The 21082-nt window shown below is 34.8% G+C and overlaps 1 protein-coding gene across 3 annotated transcripts in view; it reads left to right on the top strand.

The window, feature by feature from the left end:
* LOC148953119 (glutathione S-transferase C-terminal domain-containing protein homolog) overlaps positions 1-21082 on the top strand; it is a 168538-nt gene that overhangs the window by 69096 nt on the left and 78360 nt on the right. The window contains exons 5-6 of one of the 3 annotated variants that reach the window (XR_016141692.1): positions 8020-8190; positions 10612-11582. Coding sequence is in view for 1 of the 3 variants with exons in the window: in XM_089088305.1 (XP_088944431.1) it covers positions 8043-9794 (1752 nt within the window). In the remaining 2 variants the exon portion in view is untranslated. Of the gene's footprint in view, positions 1-8019; positions 11583-21082 lie in introns of those variants that run through there. The other 2 variants (XR_016141691.1, XM_089088305.1) reach the window with 2 other exon arrangements.

The raw sequence follows: 21082 nt of genomic DNA, 5'->3' as shown, positions 1-21082 counted from the left end.
TATTTTAAAGAGAATAATAGAGCAAGACAAATAAAACTTTGGTGAATAAGCCGATTTATCAAATCTTGAAAGTCCCTGAAAGCTTCATTAACTTAGTAGATCTGTTGAGTTTATCTGCTACGGACGGTCACTGTGTATGCGACCGAAACATCAAGAGATTTTGTCATTGTTTTCACTGTCTAATAAAAGGAATTATCCTTATTGAACTCTTATTTCTACGTCATGGAAAGGCAGTGTAGTCTTTGAAAATATCTACGTCATGTGTATGGGGATGATGTGACCAACCAAGTATATAAATCAAGTTTATCTGCTGAGGACGGGCGCTGTGTATGTGACCAGAATATCCAGAGATTGTTTCATTGTTTTCACTGTCTAATAGAAGGATTTATCTCTATTGAATTGTTATTTGTACGTCATGGAAAGGCAATGTGATTTTTGAAAATACCTACGTCGTATATATGGGAATGATGTAACCAATCATGTATATGAATACAGTTTATCTGCTGAGGACGGTTACTGTATGTGACCGAAATGTCCAGAGATTTTGTCATTGTTTTCACTCTCTTATAAAAGGATTTATCCCTATTGAACTGTTATTTGTACATTAACGTAGGTCAAATACTTTCTTGTAAATATGTGATTATACATCTATTTTTTTTTTTTTTTTTTTTTTTTTTTTTTTTTTTTTTTTTTTTTTTGCTCATTGATAGTAATTTCTGTTCGCTTTAAGTGTAAACTATTATGTGACTTTATTATTGTCTTTGGTAGATTTGTTTTCAATTGACTTCCGTTTGCTTTTGATTGATTTAGTTTATTATTGGATAATGTTATGAATATTTTCAAGTTTTTCAGTTTTTTGTTTAAGAAATGTTGGATTGTAGTTTAAATTTTGGACAAACCTTGAATATTCGGTCAACATTTTCAAGTAACAGTGATTTTGCGTAATAAATGTTTAATAATAGTGTTGCTATAAAAAATATTGGGCTGTATGGGAGGGGAATTATCATTCACATGAATTGAAGATCTGTATAATTTCTGCTCTCAAATGAGGCTAAAGCGATGCTGTAGACACCCTTTAATATACACGTGTTATAATCCAACACCTTCAGCAAAGTATCGTTTCTGTTATACTTTGTTGTAGGTGTTGTGCGCGCTAAGAATCACAACAAATGCGCGCTAAGAATCGATAGAACCACAGTTTATTTCTCTTGTTAATGTCCCCTTGGCATAGTCTTCTTACCCTAGGAGTTTTTATCGAAATCGGTGAAAAACAGTGTTGGGTCCATTTTGGGTTTCACGAATCAATGTAAACCGCTTTTTTCAATATTTTATTTTTCTTAGACTTATTTTGCCCAGTAGTTGCTAGCCAATCGGTGATCAAACAAATTTGGGCCTATCTTTGGGCTTCACGGATCAGTACAACAATTTGTTTATTTTCATAGATTTTTTCTTCATTGAGATCCTCTTGTCTCTATCTCCATACTCTGCTCTGTAAGTGTGAGCCAATCTGAGAAGTCAAAATTTGTTGAACTAGTTTCATGTCTCCTACATAGATTTAACCAATCTTCAAAATAATTTTGTTTTCATTGAGATCTACGGTGTGCTGTCTACATTCCCTTTAAGTTACAAACATTAGCGAATTAGAAGTATTTTAGGGCATCTCAAACTGATCCCCTCCCTTTTTTATTCCCTCCCCCAATACAAGTTCTGAAGTGCTCTTGCATCTCACATCCTTCCTCTATGCTACCTGGGAAGTTACAATTTTATACTCCAAGCCATTCTTTAGATATTGCATTCTATTTTATTTTGATAACTTAGATGCAAATATTGTCTTTTGATTCATCTCGCCATTTATCTTGCATGGACTACGTGACTTTTCATGACCGAATACGCCATCGTGCGGCATTACTTCCTCTGACACTGGGATGCTCAATATATATATATATATATATATATATATATATATATATATATATATATATATATATATATATATATATATATATATATATATATATATATATATATATATATATATATATATATATATATATATATATATATATATATATATATATATATATATATATATATATATATATATATATATATATATATTTACATTATATATATATATATATATATATATATATATATATATATATATATATATATATATATATATATATATATATATATATATATATATATATATATATATATATATATATATATATATTTACATATATATATATATATATATATATATATATATATATATATATATATATATATATATATATATATATATTTACAACGACTTACATTTATTGATGACGACTGTGCATGGATTTGGACATTTCTATTTTGTTGATTGTTCGGTTATAGGCCTACTGTTCGTTCCCGGATAGTTAGATAGATGAGTAAGGTAAAAACCTCGTTAAGTACACATTTGTCTCAATTGCTGGATTAGGGACGACAGTTTATTTTTTGTTTTTTTTTTTTTTTTTTTTTTTTTTTTTTTTTTTGCCAAGTAATTACCTCTTAAACATAATATATAAATATATATGTATATATATATATATATATATATATATATATATATATATATATATATATATATATATAGTGCTTCTAAATCGATAAACTATTCCAGAATTTTCAATCCATAGTAACTTGATATCCTTTTTGGGGCAAAATCGTATTTTGGTGCCACAAAACGGAAGAAAACGTCACCTTCCTGGGGTATAGACTTTCTGACCACTTAAAAAGGACAGTAGAACTTTTATTTTCCGTCCGAATGCGCCTCCGATCTTTGAAAAAAAAAGAAAAGCAAAACTCGTTGTTTTTGTGTTCTGTGATATGCCGAATTATTTGGTGTGATTTTCATCAAAATTACTTGCGTTTTTAGGGGTGTTTCCCCCTATTTTGAAAATCGGGCAAATTTTCAGGCTCGTATTTTTTTAAGGGTATCTTTAAACTGAATGAATCTTTATGTTCGGAATCAGTATAAAAATTCCATTCTTTTGATTTATTTACTGTTATCAAAATTATTTTTTTTTTTTTTTTTTTTAGTTTTGATTACTGTTAGCCCTTACACTTCGTTACCACGAAAGTTACGAGCCTGAGAAGAATTGCCTAAATTTCAAATATAGGCAAAACACCCCCAAAAGGGCGAGGGTTCTTGATGGACGTTATACCAGTAAATTCAACTTATCAGAGAACTCTATCGTAGACGTTTCAAGCCCCTATGTACAAAAATGCGAAGTTTTACTCTTTTCCTGAGAAGAATAATCACAGAGGATTTTGATTTGTTTGTTTTTTTTTTCTTTTTACCTGCGGTGGTTGTATCGAACCAACGGTTCTAGATAATCGGAAGAAGGCCCATTCGAATGGAAATTAAAAGTTCTAGTTTTGAGTAGCAAAAAAGATTATGCCACAGTAAAGTGGTGTTCTTTGCGCTTTTTTGGCTTTTTGGCACAAAAGAACAGTGTTATCCCAAAGAGGGAGAAAAAACTCAACTGAAAAATCAGGGATAGCAAGTCGACTTAAAATTATACACGAGTCATAAATTGTCCTTCTTTGTTTCTGAGACAATAATGCCGTGCAGTGGCTTATCCGCTCCTTAAGATGCACATAGTCCATACAAAATAAACTGATAATAGTGTTACAAAACAAGCTCCTAAATAAGTCCATACAAAATAAACTGATAATAATGTTACAAAAGAAGCTCCTAAATAAGTCCATACAAAATAAACTGATAATAGTGTTACAAAACAAGCTCCTAAATAAGTCATTACAAAATAAACTGATAATAATGTTACAAAAGAAGCTCCTAAATAAGTCCATACAAAATTAGCTTCTCCGACTGGTAATGGTTCCCCATCGTAATATAAATATTGCTGTTTCCAATAACTACTTTATTGCGCAATTTTTAGCATTCTTAAAGATAGCCATTCGACTTAATTATTGTCCAATTGAAGCCTAATAAAGTTATTTTTTGGCTTGGCTTTAATAATGGAATGGCCGTAATAGAAACAAGTGTTCTCGGGGTGTTTGCCCGTATTTTAAAATCCGGCAAATTTTCTCAGGCTCGTATCTTTTCGTGGGTAACCTTAACTTTAATTATTTTTTTTTTTCAAGAAGAAAAATCACGGATATGCTTTTCTTTGTTTGTTTTTATTCATTTGTTTCTTTTAGGGTGATTGTGTCGAACTAATGGACCTAGAAAATCGACAATGGGCTGATTCCAATGGAAATTAAAAGTTATTGCACCTTTTTTAAGCGGCCGAAAAGACTATGCCACAGGAAGGTGGTGTTTTCTGCCATTTTTCAGCACCAAACTACGATTTTGTCCCAATGAAGGCCAATTGCTATCAATCGAAAATTCTGACATAGTTACTGGTAGTCGATTTAAAAGTATCAGAAGGCTATAAGCCCTGGGTTTGAAATTCATATCCTTTCCTAAGGAACGCAAATGAAGCTCTATCACTTATGGAGTTTGAGGGCGTTGTAGTTCTGCTCTTACTTGTAGTAATTTATTTTTTGTCATTTTGAATCAGGCCAAACCTATAATAATTATATTGTAGGCTTGGCGAGATCTGGGATGACGTAGGCCACAAGAGATTATGTATTTATTTCTTGCTACCGAAATAGTTAGGTCGTTTCCATAGATAAGAAACAGCACCAGCCCTGTAATTTATCCCTGTCGGACGCCAATTGAAAGTCGTGGTTAAAGGAACGCTGAACGTAGGAAATACAGAAGAAAATCGTGATCTGTTTAATTTCTTTACTCGAAAGGGAAACTGATATTAATGACTGAAACTGATTTTGAATCTAAAATAGTGATAAGACGCGAACCTTTTTGATAGTCGTGGTAAGCGCAGAAATAAGGGATATTGGCGAATATCTGGTTGGATCATCATGTGGCTCTCGCGAAGGAATAGCTTTCGCACGCTTCGAAGAACCTGTGTTAGCCTTTCAAAAATAAAAAAGGTTCAATTTCTGCTTAGAGCCTGAACTCGTCGGAATTCAAGCCTTTCTATGTGGAATTTAAGATTTGAACCGAGTTCTAAGCCCTTTTTTATTATTATTTATATCCTAGAATCCCTTTCATAAAATTTTTCAACCCATACTTGGAGTCCAGCAGAGGTGTGACCTTGAAAATACTTGCCCAGTCCCTAACCTGGGCTCTAACATCTATTTCTGAAAGTTTCATTCTCCATGCAAAAAAAAATTTTAAGTTTGGGAAAAGTCATTGAACAAGAGAGAAGCAAGAACTTAGTACAACTTCTGGTGCTCCAAAATTGTTGTAGATCCATTCTTAAAAGTTGCATACGATATACATTTTAACCAAACATTTTGTAATTCCAGTTTCGGGCTGAACTTAACTTTTGAAAATAAGTTAGAATACTAAGAAAATCCATCAATACTAGATTCTTGTAGAAACCTTGGGATTTTACCCTGCTCACAAAGGGGAGTCCCTCTTCTGGTGGTAGTCAGAAGTAACTACTCCTAGGGAAGTTAAAAAAAAGTACTGAAGTTTATTTCCATCTGTTTTTTCCGTCATGTTTATATATATATATATATATATATATATATATATATATATATATATATATATATATATATATATATATATATATATATATATATATATATATATATATATATATATATATATATATATATATATATATATATATATATATATATATAAATTCTTAGACCACACTGGCTATACATGACAAATGAAACTCAGAGAGGAGACAAAGTAACAAAATGAAAAATAAAATCAAAAAGGGTGAGAAAACGAGGATTTTGTCAGCCAGCGATGGAGACAAGACTGTGCCTATTGGTAATCCCATTATCTGAAGGAAAAATTATTTTTTAAAATTCAAAATACGATGAGAACTTGTTGCAAAGACTGAAAAGGGTCATTATTGTATCAATTTCTAAAAGTTTATAATCCAACGTAGCTGAATTATCCTCTAATTTTGAGGAAAATGAGCAGGCTTTACAAAGAAAATTAGAGGAAAATTCAGCTTGGTCGGATTACAAAACTTTGGAAATTGATACAATAATGACCCTTGTCCGTCTTTGCAACAAGTTCTCCTCGCATTTTAAATTCCAAAACAAATTTTTTCTTCAAATAATGGGCTTATCCATAGGCACTGTCTAGTCTCCTTATTTGGCAAATTTTTACATGGATTTCATAGAACAGTCTGCTTTGAATACTTTCCACTTAAAACACTCTATCTGGTTTCGTTTTGTTGATGATATCCTTTCTGTTTGGGAACATGGACAAGACTCTCCAAGAGATTTTTTGGCACATTTGAACTCTTTTGATTCAAATCTCCAGTTCACAATGGAACTCGAAGATTCAGGTAAGCTGTCTTTCTTGGATATTTTGATTATAAAATCTAATCCTAGTCTTGAATTTTCTATATATAGAAAGCCGACTCATAATGATCGATATCTACATTTTTCTTCCAATCACCCTCCTTCTGCGAAAAGAGGTGCAATAGTCCCTTTATTAGACAGAATTTCTAAAATTTGTCCCCTTCATCATATAAACCCTAAACAAAATTATGTCAAGGATATTCTTTCCTGCAGTTGTTATCCAATAAAACAATGAAAATATAATAGATAAACGATTGAACACGGTAAGAGAACAAAATAGGGAGTTTGTACCCCCTGATACAGTTACATCAGCACTTGAGAAAAAAACTTTCATGGTTTTACTATGCATCCCGAAACTTGGCGATAAACTTGGAAAATTTTTAAAAAAACGTAATCTTTCTGTTTCTTTCCAATCCGAACAGAAATTTGAACACTTTTTCAATTCAGGAAAGGATAAAACAGACCCTGCACTGGGTAATGGTGTATACAGAATCCCATGTTCTTGTGGAAAATTTTACATTGGTAGGACCCATCAACAACTAGGTGAACGTTTGCATGATCACAAAATTTCAATGCAGAAGTCCCTGAGATTAAAAAATACCAATGACAACTTTGATTCGGCATTTGGCTTCACATGTTTTCGTAAATCCGACCCATCTAGTTCTGTTTGACGAGGCAACCTTAATATCAACTGTAAATGGCGTACCACAAACTTTTAAAGAGGTAATTGAGATAAAAATTTATATGAACCAAAATTTAGCCATAAATAGAGATACTGGAGATATTTCATTAAGCCCAATTTACGACACTTTAATCTTGAAGGACTCAATCAATATTTTCACCCGAAAAAACTTAAAAGAACCTATTTGCGTACCTAATGAAAACCAAAATTGTAGACCAGCTAAAACTATTGCAAGACGAAAGATCCTTGCCCAATCATCTTAGTAAATTCATTTACATTGATTCCTGCCTGATTTTTATTCAGTGCCTTTTCTGTCTTTGTATAGAAAACTTCGAAAGGTTAGATTCTCGTTTTTTTTTGTTTTTTTTTGTTTAGCACTTATGACGATTTGGCGGAGGTCCTTGTCGAAATAATTTGTTATATTTTTTCATCTTCATGGTTCACTGGCTGACACAATACTCGTTTTTTCACCCTTTTTAATTTTATTTTTCATTTTGTTACTTTCTCTCCTCTCTGAGTTTCATTTATTTATATATATATATATATATATATATATATATATATATATATATATATATATATATATATATATATATATATATATATATATATATATATATATATATATATATATATATATAGTATATAATATATATATATATATATATATATATATATATATATATATATATATATATATATATATAAATATATATATGTATCTGACTGTAGCTACAGATTTTTTCTAATTTTCTCTTAACTATCTTATATATTCTAAACTATTATAGGAATATACTGAACGGGATTCCACTTATGTTGATTTTATCCCCGTGTTTAATTTTTTTTCGAGTCTTCTAGTGGTGTATGCTTTGAAAATGAATTCAAGTTTGACATTTTTGCTTGTAACACTCATTCTTATTCAGTTTTTTTTTTAGATTATGTTTTTCTGGATATCGAGATGGAGCAAAGACACAAGTTATTTGTCAGTTGGAAAGAAAATTGTATTTCTGTGGAAAGTTACACCCTCCTTTTTGCTCTTGATCACTGCGGATTAAGTAATTTTGAAGTTTTTGCCATTGAAGAACAAGATGATATACCCAAGAATGGTAATACAAAAAATAGTGATGGTTTTAAATGTTTAATTTGGGTCCCTCTTAGAACAGAAAAGTTTCAATCATTTACTTTTGTCACTGAGGCCGAAAAGAATAATTCCGTTAAAACGGTCAAACTCCCTGCCTTAATCAGTGGTGAGAGCACATTGACAATTGTCGGTATATGTGGAGTTATTCGCTTTTTGATAAAAGCCGCAGGAAAGAATCACATATCAAGGGAATTTCTCGGATTTCGTTGCAGCTGTTTAAGTGCACCCACTGAAGTGAGTATTTGGACTCGGTTTTGTGAAGCTGAGAGCATCGATGCATTAAAACAGTTTCGCCTGTCTGTATTTCCAGTCACGTTTGCAAAATTCGAAAATCATTTGAAGCAACCAGTAAGAACTCATAACATTTTGAAAAAAGTTAATTTTAAAACTAGTTACCAGTCTAAAACGAAAGTTAAGGGTCAAAATGTTAATGATGACACCCTGAATATACAAAATCTTTCTCTTAGGGATGTTCAACGAAGGGCGGGCACAATACTTGATCATAAGTTTGCAGAGGGAGAGGATATAACCATTTCTGATCTTGTACTTTTTTCCACTTTCTATTTATTGATGAAATTTTATAAGCGGGATTTATTGAAAAAGCACTTTCCTGCTATGGATTGCTGGTATTCCCTCATGGAAACTCTATGCAGAGGTTCTATTTCTTTCGTTTCAGTCGAAGACAGTCTAGAAAAAAATGACTGTGTATCCATTCCCAAGGTAAATGAATTTAGTTTATATTCTAAAGATTCAGGAAGAAGTGATAAATTAGGTACTTGTCAAAGCATACTTAATAAAATTTTTGAGAAATTGTCTGTAATTGACGTATTGCAATTTAAATGCAAAGAAGAGTTGGTCGGTGAGTTTGATTGGTCAGTCTTGCCAAAGGATGCCCATCCTATTGGTGGAGATCTTCCACCATCTCGTGCTCATCGAAAATGTGATCAGTTACAGAGTATAATAATTGCTGTCAAAAGATTAGCAAAGCCTGGTGATGTGTTAGTTGACTTTTGTTCAGGAGGTGGGCATTTAGGAATTGTTTTGGCTTTTATATTACCCCTCTGCTCTGTCGTTTTGGTGGATAACAAAAGTGAATCTGTTGATAGAGCGCGGCGAAGAGTGGAACGTCTCCAACTGAAAAACGTCAGCTTGATTTTGGGGAATGTAAATTATTTCATTGGAAACTTTGATATAGGAGTAGCGCTTCATGCTTGTGGTAGTGCTACTGATAGGGTTTTAAATAAGTGCATTGTGAAAAATTCCAATTTTGTTATTTGTCCCTGCTGTTATGGTGCTGTTCAGCCAATTCCAAATATTCAGTACCCACAAAGCAAAGAGATGCAGGACACCCTCCTTACACAGTCTGAATATTTCAGATTAGCTCACAGTGCTGACCAAACCCATGATAAGGACAACGAAAAAACGCCTCAAGGATTTAAATGTATGGATTTAATTGATTCAGATCGGGCACTCTTTGCTTCATCTCAAGGATATAAGGTCTCTCTCTGTAAGCTTAAACCAGAAAACTGCTCTCCTAAGAATAATTTACTTATTGGCTCAAGAAGATAGGCTTATTTGTTTAAAGTTTTTACTTATTTAATATGTTTTATTATGCTTTGTATTTCAAGCATACAATTGAAAAATAATACAACTTTCTGTTTAAGGCCAAAATCAGTGACTGTGTTCTAGCCATATCACCAGTCTATTTGCTTTATGTAAAAAATTATGACGCATCTTGTTTGACCCCGAATAAGGCGAGGATTTTCACACGGTCTCCTTGGAGAAGTGAAGTAGCCTACATAACCTGCAAAACCAACCCGCTCACTCCACCACCAACTTTTTAGAGCAAGGGTAGGCATATTACAGCTCGTTGGAACCGAAATCACAGATTCGAGTCAGAAGAATAAGATTTCTTATCAGAAGAATAAGAATTCAAACCCCCCTAATCCTCCCCCTGGGTACGGCCTTGGGTGTAATACTTAAATAACTCAAACCCCACAAAATAAAAATAATAGAGACATAAATAGATAAAGTTAAGCGGCTATTATTAAAGGCCTGCTATCGACTGTAGCTTTTTATGATTAATCAATGAAATTTTGGGAATAGCATAAACTTTATGTCAAATTCAAGCTCTTTATTCTACTTGGATGTAATAGTGAATTGGCAGAAAATGATACGCATTTTCACACAGATTCAGCCATAACGGGGGGGGGGCGGCTTCAGAGGAAAAATACTGAAGGGATGCGATGAATGTTTTTCCCTCTCCGGGCTTCAGAAAAAGGTTTAGCATCCAATTTATTTGGATTTGTTGTTTCTTCGTCTTTTTTATTTTTTTTTTCTTTAAATCTGTTGTTGACTGTATTTTTATCTGTGATTTTCCTTTCAGTTGATCTTTATGGCCAATGGCATGTGTTTAACTTCCATCTATTTAAATAAATGAACTACTTTTTTGACTAACCGTCAGTTGGAATTCAAATGCCAGGAATCAAGGACTGCTCTTTTAGATGCGATTAATTAGAAAAACTTTCCAAAAAATAAATTTTTCAAAAAAAAGTAGAGAACTGCATTAAACAAAAATGAACAAAAAAAAGAATCAAATAAACTACCAAGCATACAACTACCACAAATCAGCATCAATAAATGAAACCCAAAACGATATTAATTAATTTTTGACCTCTCAAAGTTATAAAAGTGAAAACATTTAAAAGAATTTTTTTTCAGGAAAGTCCAAATTATATTCCGGCTTTTAGAAAGCAAAGGGGTTTTGATCCCTACTCACGTTAATTTCTGCTCGTTTTGGGTTTCATTTATTTATTGATGCTGATTTGTGGTAGTTGTATGCTTTTTAGATTATTTGATTTCTTTTTTTGTTTATTTTTGGTTAAATGGCGATCCTTTCTTTTTTTTTCAAAAACCTATTGTGTGGAAAAAGGTTTTTTTTTTGTTAATTTCTGTTCATTTTATATTGCATAGTCTTTTTCAGGGAAAAATAAAATAATAGTTTGAATCTATCTAGTTTTTCTTTAAGGATTTATAGTTTCACATGCTATTTGCATGCTGGAGGAACATTTTCGGCAATTTTTAAAAACATAAACCCTTTTGAAAGTTAGGCACAAATAATAGTGTTTAATTTAGTCATGTACATCCTCTATTTGACCTCATAAATAAAAGTTAATGTCATTCCCAAAAAAATAATATCTATGCTCTTTCACAGCCTGTATAGACTTACAATCTTTTGATTTAGTAAAATATTAAGAGCAGAAATAGTAATAGAAGTAGCCCCGAAAGTTTGAGCTTAATGCCCTCGGTCGTTCTTGGTATATTGCTGAGATGTCTTATTGGCAACCAGCATACAAACAGTGCGTTTTGATTTAAATTTAAAGCAGCATTTAGTTTTTCAGCATAATGGGCGAATTACAAAACTGTGGGGGAATGACCACCCCAATAACCCTAACGAAATAGTTACAAGACTATTCAGCGACGCTGAACAAAAGGACCGTCGTAAAGTGTCGATAAAATTCATTTAAAGCCTGAATAGTTAAAGCGGAGGGCTGACTGCCCTCCAATTCCTTTTGACTTGTGGAGTGGAAAAAAAACTTTTAATTTTCGATCAAGCCAGCTCTTTTAGATTGTGAGTGGAAATACTAACTGTGATAGAGCATCGCTGCCTATGTCCTTATGTGCCCTTTGTTGTTTATGTGCCCTATATTGCTTATCTGCATGCATATAGTTTTTTCGTTTAATTGAAACTCCCCCTAAACGTTCCCTAAACGTTTCAACCTAATGCCATTAGTTTCGTTAGTTACAGTGACCGTAGAAGCAGCATTAAATGTATACACAGAGTGTCTTCTGGCTAGTTAACAATCTTCAACTTATGAAGGCGTGAATTTGAAATTTTCAGAGAATATCTCTGTTGTACGGGTGACAACCTACCATCCGTATGCAGGTTGTCAAAAGGGCATATCAGCAATATCTTTCGTGTGTGAAATTAAAACTTACAACGCTTGTTGTGGGGGGATGTTGAACTAACCAAAAGACAATGTTTGCATAATAATGCTAATGCTTCTACTCCTACAACTACTGCTACTATTATTATTACTGCTACTACTACTATTAAAGCTAAGACTACTACTATTAACTTCTACTGCTACTACTATAACTACTGGTGCTACTACTACTGTTAATAAACCTAAGAGTATTAAGGCGAAAATTTTGGGCAATATCGTAACTGTATTGAAATAAATCGAAACACACTAAGCCCATAATGGTTGTCAAGATGCCGAATCAGCAATGCTTCAGTCCCTTTTGATGGTATTAAGTTAGAAATTTCATCGTGTGTTGAAAGGGATGTTAAAAAAAAGGTGCAATTTGCATACTGCTGCTAATGCTACTACAAATATTGCTACACATAATTACTGAACCTTTCAACATTGCTGAAAAAAATTGATGTCTCAAAACTTTGTTTCGATGTTTGTTATGGGAAATGATGGTCGTGGGGGGGGGGGGCCTCTTACCACTTTGAGTCTTAAAAAGAGCACTATAATTTCCAATTTAAAATTAAATGGGACCCATCTGAATTTAATACGACCACCCGTTCCTTAAAAACCTTATATGCACCAGGGCATAACTTCAAGCCCTTGCCCCAAGGCTCTGGGGAGGGGGGGGGGCCCACCCTGGAGGCATTGTTATATGTTTCTTGAACTATTTTAAACAAAATTGCCATCACACAATTTCAATTAGATACATATGGTGAAAAGAGGACTTCCAATTTCGAACAACTAGAACTTCCAATTTCGAACAACAAATTGAGCCACTTCTAAAGCTTATACAACGATACCTTCGATAAGAACCTTAAATGCCCCATTTCCATAACCTACGACCCTCGCCCTCAGGCTCTGGTGGTTTGTATCAAGCTCAAAAGCCTTGGTATATGATATTCGGATTATTTTGAATAAAAGGACTGTCTCAAAATATCATTTGAATACATCTCGGGAAAACACGACGTGTGTGTGTGGGAGGGGGGGGGGTTTAGCTGCGCTCTGATCACTTTGACTTATTATAAGGGGCACTAAAACTTCTGATCACCAATCCAATGTGTCCTCTCTAAAGCGTATTCGACCATCTTTTCTATAAGAACCTTATGTACCCAAAGGGCATAACTTACAACCCTTTCCCTGTGAGATGTAGGGGAGGGGGTTGTCCTCCTCACGGACGTAATTTCCGAAACCTTGAACTGCGAAGAACAAAATTGTTATCTCCAAATTTTCGTTGGAGGTATTAAGGAAAATAATGAGCATGGAGGGGGGGGGGGGTGGGGTGGGCTGGTCACTCTCAAATCACTTTGACGCTTAAAAAAGGCTCTATAACTTCCAATTTCAAATCAAATAAGCCCTATCTGAAGTTTGGTGGTTTGTATCAACCCAGAATCTTGCATAAAATGACTTCCGCAAAATTTTTTATTCAATGTATTTCGGGAAAACACGACTTTTTTTTAATAGAAAACACGACGAAACAGAAATTAAAATAAGTGAAACTCAAACAAGCAGAAATTAATCTGAATAGGATTCTAAACCCTATGCTTTCTAAAAGCCAGAATATAATTTGTACTTTACTGAAAACATTCGAATGAATTCACTGAAAAAAATGTGCCTTGTCATTTTAATATACGCATGCTGATTTTTATTCCTTAAATTTTAAAATCTTAAGGTTATAAAAGTGAAAACATTTGAAAGAATTTTTTTCATTAAAGTATATTCTGGCTTTTAAAAAGCATAGGGTTTATAACCCTACTCAGATTAATTTGCCCTCTGAATACTTTAGACTAATAAAAATGACCCTACTCTTTCCCTTTTTCAATCAAAAAATTCATTTCTGAAGCTTCTACAACAAAAATTTAGATAAAAACCTTATATGCCCCAAGAATATAACTTACGATTCTTGTCCTGAGGGCTATGGGGGGAGCTTTGTCATCCTTAAAGACATAATTTCCAAAACTTTCAACCACGTTGGACAAAATGGCCATATCAAAATACTGATCGGAAATGTTTGGGGAAATGATAGGCTTGGGGGGATTCTCTCTCCGATTACTTTCGACTATTAAAAAGGGCAATAGCCCTCTCAATTTTCAATCGAAAGAGTCCTCTTTTTGAAGTTTTTACGACAACACTTTCTATAAAAAAGACATTTTATGCGCCCAGGACATAATTTACAACCTTAGCTCTGAGGGCTGTGAGGGGATTGTCATGCTCAAAAACATAATTTCTGGACCCTTCAACTACGTTCAACCCTTGCCCAGAGGGCTGGGGGGATTTTTTATCCTCAAAAATATAACTTCCAGACCTTTCTGATAGGCTGAACAAAATGGCTATATCAAAATTTTGATTGGAAGTGTTTGGGGAAATGATAGGCATGGAGGGGGGCATTTGCCATCTGATCACTTTCAACTAATAAAAAAGGTACAAATCCTCCGAATTTTCAATCAAATGGCCCCTTTTTGAAGCTTCCACGACAAATCTTTATATAAGAACCATTTATGCCCGAAGGGCATAACTTACAACCCTTGTCCTGAAGGCTATGTGGAGGGGGGAGGGTTGTCATCCTTAAAGACATAATTTCCAGACCTTTCAACTACGTTGAGCAAAATGACAATATCAAAATGCTGGTCGGAAATGTTTGGGGCAATGATAGGCTTGGGGGTGATTCTCCCTCCGACTACTTTCGACTATATCAAAATTTTGATTGGAAAGGTTTGGGGAAATTATGGGCGTGGGGGGCATTTGCCCTCTGATCACTTTAGACTAATAACAAAGGCACTAGTCCTCTCAATCTCCAATCGAATGAGCCCTTTTTGAAGCTTCTACGACAAAACTGTCTATAAAAACCTTATATGCCCCAAGGGCATAACTTACGACCCTTGTCCTGAGGGGTATGGGGGTCATCCTTAGACATAATTTCCGGACCTTTCAACTACGTTCAAGAAAATGGCTATATCGAATGTTGATTGGAAGTGTTTGGGGAAATTTGGGTGTGGGGGGGGGAGCATTCGCCCTCTGATCGCTTTTGACTAGTAATAAGGGCACTAGCCCTCTCAATTCCCAATTAGTGAGTTTCGTCCAAATAATATACAACCACCCTTTCTATAAGAATCTTATATATCCCAAGGGCTTAACGTACAACCTTTTCCCTTGAGAGATGTAGGGAGGTGGGTGGGTTGTCCTCCTCACAAACATAATTTCTGAAACCTTCAACTACGATGAATAAAATTATTATCTCCAAATTTTCATTGGAGGTGTTAAGGGAAATGATGAGCAAGGAGGGAGGGCTGGTTGCTCTCAAATCACTTTGACTCTTAAAAAGGGCATTATAACTTCTAATTTCAAATCAAATGAGCCTCATCTGAAGTTTATACGACCGCCCATTCCATAAAAACCTTATATGCCCAGATGGCAGAACTTACAAGGGCGCTGGGGGGTTGTTTAACCCCTAGAAACATTAGTATATGTTCTTTGAACTAGTTTTAACAAAATCGCTATCTCATAACTACCTTCTCATCACTTTGAATCTTAAAAAGGGCACTAGAAATTCAGATTACCAATCCAGTGAGTCCTCTTCGAAGTATTTACAACCGCCCTTTCTATAAAAACCTTTTATGCCCCCCGGGGCATAATTTAAAAGCTTTGCCCTGAGAGCTGTAAGCGCCTGGTGTCTTCCTGAAAAATATAATTTCCGGACTCTTCAGCTACAATGAACAAAATTTCTATCTCCAAATTCTGATTGGATGTCTTTGGGGAAATGATGAGCGTGGGGGGGGGGAGGTTGCTCTCAAATCACTTTGACTCTTAAAAAGAGCACTATAACTTCCAATTTAAAATCAAATGAGCCCCAACTGAAGCTTATGCGACCACCCATTCCTTAAAAACCTTATATGACCCCAGACTATGACTTACAACCCTATCCCCAGGGCACTAGGAGGTTGCGTCAACTCTATAGGCATTGTTTTAGTTCTTTGGACGGTTTTGAGCAAAATCGCTATCTCACAATTTTAATCAGATTCATTTGGTGAAAAGAGGTTGCCGGACGTGGGGGGGGGGTAGCTGCCCTTCATCACTTTTGACTCTTAAAATTGAACTAGAAATTTGAATTTTACCAAATGAGCCTCCTCTAAAGTTCATACAACCATTCTCTTCCATTGTAATCTTAAAAAACCCCTAGGCACAACTTACAGCCCTTGTCCCTAGGCTCTGGGGCTTGTTTCAACCCCAAAAGCCTTATTATATAATATTTAGACTGTCTTGAATAAAATGGCTATCTCAAAATTTGTATTAGATGTATTTTGGGACAATACGATGTGTTTGGGGGGGGGGGGGGGTAGCTGCCGTTTGATGACTGACTCTTAAAAAGAGCACTAGAACTTCTGATTACCAATCCAATAAGCCCCCTCTGAAGTTTATATAAGGCCCCTCTGAAGTTTATACAAGCCCCCTCAGGGCATAACTTACAGCCCTCGTCCTAAGGGCTGGGGGGGGGGGGTTATCCTCAGAGACATAATTTCCAGACTTTCCAACTACGTTGAACAAAATGGCTTTTCAAAATTTTGATTAGTAGTTTTTGGGGAAATGGTGGACGTGGGAGGGGGTTAGTTACCCTCTAATTACTTTCGACTATTTAAAAGGGCACTAACCCTTTCAATTTTTAATCGAATGAGCAGTTTTTGAAGTTTCTACGGCAATGTATATCGTCGAAAGTAGCAAGGAATATAGGTATGATAAGGAAGCTTAAGTATCAGTTTCCGCAGAATGTTTTGCATCTTTTATATTTCTCATTAGTCCATCCTTATTTACTATACTGTTGTTCTGTTTGGTCTGCAACATTTTATGTTCATCTGAAGCCTAAGTGTGTTTTCCAGAATCCAGCTGTGCGTGCTATTTATGTACTCGATAGACTTGCCTCAGTTAGAAATATTTATCCGCGAGTCCATATTTTACCTTTTTCAGGGTTGTGCTTATTTTATAAGCTTCAACTAATGTATTATATTATTAATAATATTGCTCCAATCTTTCTTCGTCATATGTTTGTGACAGGTTCTGATGTCCATGTGCATTTAACAAGACAGGTTGGTATGTTAGAAGGCCGATTAGAGTGTTTGCGAGGTCTGCTTTCTCTGCTCGTCATATTCTTCCGGTGCTTTGGTCTCAGACGCCATCTTCTATTAGGGATATTGCTGAAAGGTCTGGCTTCCGTGAGCAGTTGGGGCACCATTGCCTGCAGGTTTATAAATTATAATATTTTTTTTTGGTTTTGTTGTTGTTGTTTTTTCAAGTAGTTCTATATGTTTAATATGTTTTATATGCTTTTGTTTTGTTTTGTTGTGAAATGGGAACCCGAATGCACTGATGTAAGTGGAGTTTTTTTTGGAGTTGCAATACAAACCCAGGTTACTGGGCTTCATGCTTTTTTGTTCATTTTTTTGTGAATAAATTATATCTCCATTGAAAAAAAAATGCTTTCTATAAAAACCTTATATGCCCCAAAGTAATAACTTACAACCCTTGTCCTGAGGGCTATGGGGGGGGATGTCTTCCTCAAAGACATAATTTCCAGACCTTCCAACTATGTTAAACAAAATGGCTATATAAAATGTTGATCGGAAGTGTTTGGGGAAATGATGGGCGTGGGGAGGGGGGCATTCGCCCTCTGATCACCTTTGACTATTAATAAGGGCACTAAACTTCTCAATTTCCAATCAAATGTGCCATTTTGAAGTTTCTACAACAACAGTTTCTATGAAAAACCTTATATGCCCCCAGGGCATAAATTACCACCTTTGCCATTTAGGACTGTGGGGGGGGGGGGCGTCATCATCAAAGACATAATTTTCGGAACTTTCAACGACCGTTGACAAAATGGTTATCTCAAAATGTTAATTGGATGTGTTTGGGGAAATGGTGGGCGTGGGAGGGGGGTTAGTTGCCCTTCAGTCACTTTCGACTATTAAAAAGGGCGCTAGCCCTCTCAATTTCCAACTGAATGAGACATTTTTGAAGTTTCTACGACAACGCCTTCTATAAAAACCTTATACACCCCCGGTGCGTAACTTACAACCGTTGCCCTGAGAGCTGTTGGGGCGGGGGTATGTTGGGAAAATGGTTGGCGTGTGAGGGGGGCTAGTTGCCCTTCAATCACTTTTGACCATTAAAAAGGGCGCTGTCCCTCTCAATTTCCAGTCGAATGAGCCCTTTTTGAAGTTTCTACGACAAATCCTTCAATACGAATCCTTCAAGTGCTGGTCTATACAAAATAAATAAATAAATAATACATTGTGCCAACACCGTTCTTTACTGAGGCTATATTCTAACTTTTTTAGACATTACATTTGGGTAGAAAATCACCTGCCGTGGTTAATCAAATTAATAAATTTCTTCTTTGTTGGTTATCAACTTTAAAGTGTTTTTAGATAATTATTGGTGGATGCGAAATCATAAATACTTCCGCTTAATTTTAGTTTTTCCTTTTTGTATTTTCCTTTTACCTCTTGTTTACTTTCACCTTTTTTAAAATATATTAGTATTTCGATTAGAATTTTTGCAATTGTATCGAACTTGTATTTCCAGCAATAGAAAACGAAGAATTTCGAAATACTTGCATTGAAAATTATTTAAAAATTTATTTGGATTTTCTATTCGAAGTTTTCTAGTTACTAGCTTAATTGACATACAGAAAAGTCCAGGGATCTGATATAAGGATTCAGCAAATAAAAACAGAAAAGTTCGGGCAAAATACACTAATTTAGTACTAACAGTTTTAATTGTTCTGATTTTGAAACATAACTTACATGACTCCTGAAATTTTCCTGTAAAAAAAAATTAATTTAATTAGCTTTGCGCGGTTCTCCAAAGGACTGAATTATTTGTTGATTTTTTGTTTTAAGTTTATCTATTTTGAAAATTTCTTGAATTCCTATATAAAACTAACCACAAGCTCTACGTTGCCGGAATTCTTGTCCCAAGGACCAGTGAAAAATGGTAGTGGGTGTGCCACGGTCTTAGATTTTGAAGAATCTTTGTAGGTGTATTCAGACACGGACAGATAGTTTTGCTTACGGGGGGGGGGGTCGACATCCAAAAAAAACTTAGATATAAAACTATGTAAAAATACAAGAGATTCTGAGAAAATATCGAGTTTTTTAGGGGGGGGGGAGAATAAGCCCCTATCCCTCAGTGTAAGTTTCTGGACTTGTTCCTTCGTGTTTTTTCTTCTTTTTCCTTTTTTTTGCTCCCCTTCTTTAGTTTTGGTTTTACAGTCAGTAAAGTTTTTGACAATTTTAGCTTTTTGGGATAATGTAAGACTACTACTACTAACAATTCACTGTAGTGCCCAGCTGCCTGGCCAACACAGCTACGTACTTTCCTCCTCTATCCCAATCTATTCAAAACCCCTCTCTTTCAGACTCCCAAGAAGTTCCCGTTTCCCTTAAATCTTTCCTCGTGACATCCTCCTACCTGTTCAGGTACGACCTGCTTTTCGTTTGGCCTTAGATGATTGCCAGACAAAGGCGATCTTAGACAATCTGTCATCCACAGTGCGTGTCCTAGCCAGCTCGATCTTTCTCTCATTGTAGCCATAGATAGCGAGATTTACCCATGTTTTCGTACAACTTACTGTTTGAGGTACGGTCAGTCAGTCAGATACCAGAAACAATCCGTAGGCAATTTATCTAGAAAACATTGAACACATCCTCCTCCGTTTTTGGGAGCACCCACGCTTCGGAACCATAATTGACCACTGTCATCACTGTAGCTTCCAATATTCTAATCTTGGTGCTCAGACTTATCTTCTTATTCTTCCAAATTTTTTCAACTGTAAAAAAAACACCGTGGGCCTTGGCTATTCTACTTTTTACATCTTTACTGCACCCACCATCTTTACTAATAGTATACTACCTAGGTATGTGAAGCTGTCAACTTGATCGATCTTCTCGTTGCCTAACATCACCTCTTCACCTTCACTTATTCCTAGTCATAGCGACTTGGTCCTCTTAAAATTAATTTTCAAATGTATTCTTGTATCTTAAACTCGCAAAACTTCTAAAAATGCATTCATTTATCTAACAATTTCATCTAGGATGCTTAAATCATCAGCATAATAAAACTGAGGACTAAAGGGTTTTAATGGCTCAGTTTCTTTTCAATTATTAATCTAAGAGGGAAAATTTGGTCGACGCATCCTCTCCCCTTCCTAAAACCATATTGATCTTCTCTTAAAACTTTATATACTTTACCTGTAAGTCTAAAAAGTATCATCATACTAAATAATTTGCTTCCTACAGAAACCCAGCTAATGCGTTTGTAATTACTACACTCACATTTATCACCTTTCTTATAGAGGGGTTTAAGTAGGGTTTTCCTAAAATCTCTAGGTACTTCTCCTTTTTCAAAAATCATGTTCACAATCATCTGTAACTTATCCCCTTTAAAATATTGATGATAATACTAGCTACGATAGAGCATCGCTGCCTATGTCCTTATATGCCTTATGTTGCTTATGTGCCCTATATTGCTTATCTGCATGCATATAGTTTTCTCGTTTAATTGAAACTCCACCTAAACGTTTCCCTAAAAGTTTCAACCTAATGCCATTAGTTTCGTTAGTTACAGTGACCGTAGAAGCAACATTAAATGTATGCATAGTGTCTTCTGGCTAGTTAAAAATCTGCAATTTATGAAGATGGGAAGGTGAAATTTTCAGAGAATATTTCTTTTGTACGGGTGACAACCTACCATCCGTATGCAGGTTGTCAAAAGGGCATATCAGCAATATCTTAGGAACAGTTTCGTGTGTGAAATTAAAACTTACAACGC

This window comes from Artemia sp. Qi Xiang Cuo, chromosome 4 (assembly GCF_049724085.1).
Source record: "Artemia sp. Qi Xiang Cuo chromosome 4, ASM4972408v1, whole genome shotgun sequence".
In the NCBI taxonomy this organism is placed as follows: domain Eukaryota; kingdom Metazoa; phylum Arthropoda; class Branchiopoda; order Anostraca; family Artemiidae; genus Artemia; species Artemia sp. Qi Xiang Cuo.
Note: the sequence above shows the minus strand (reverse complement) of the source record. Positions and strands in the feature narration are given on the sequence as shown.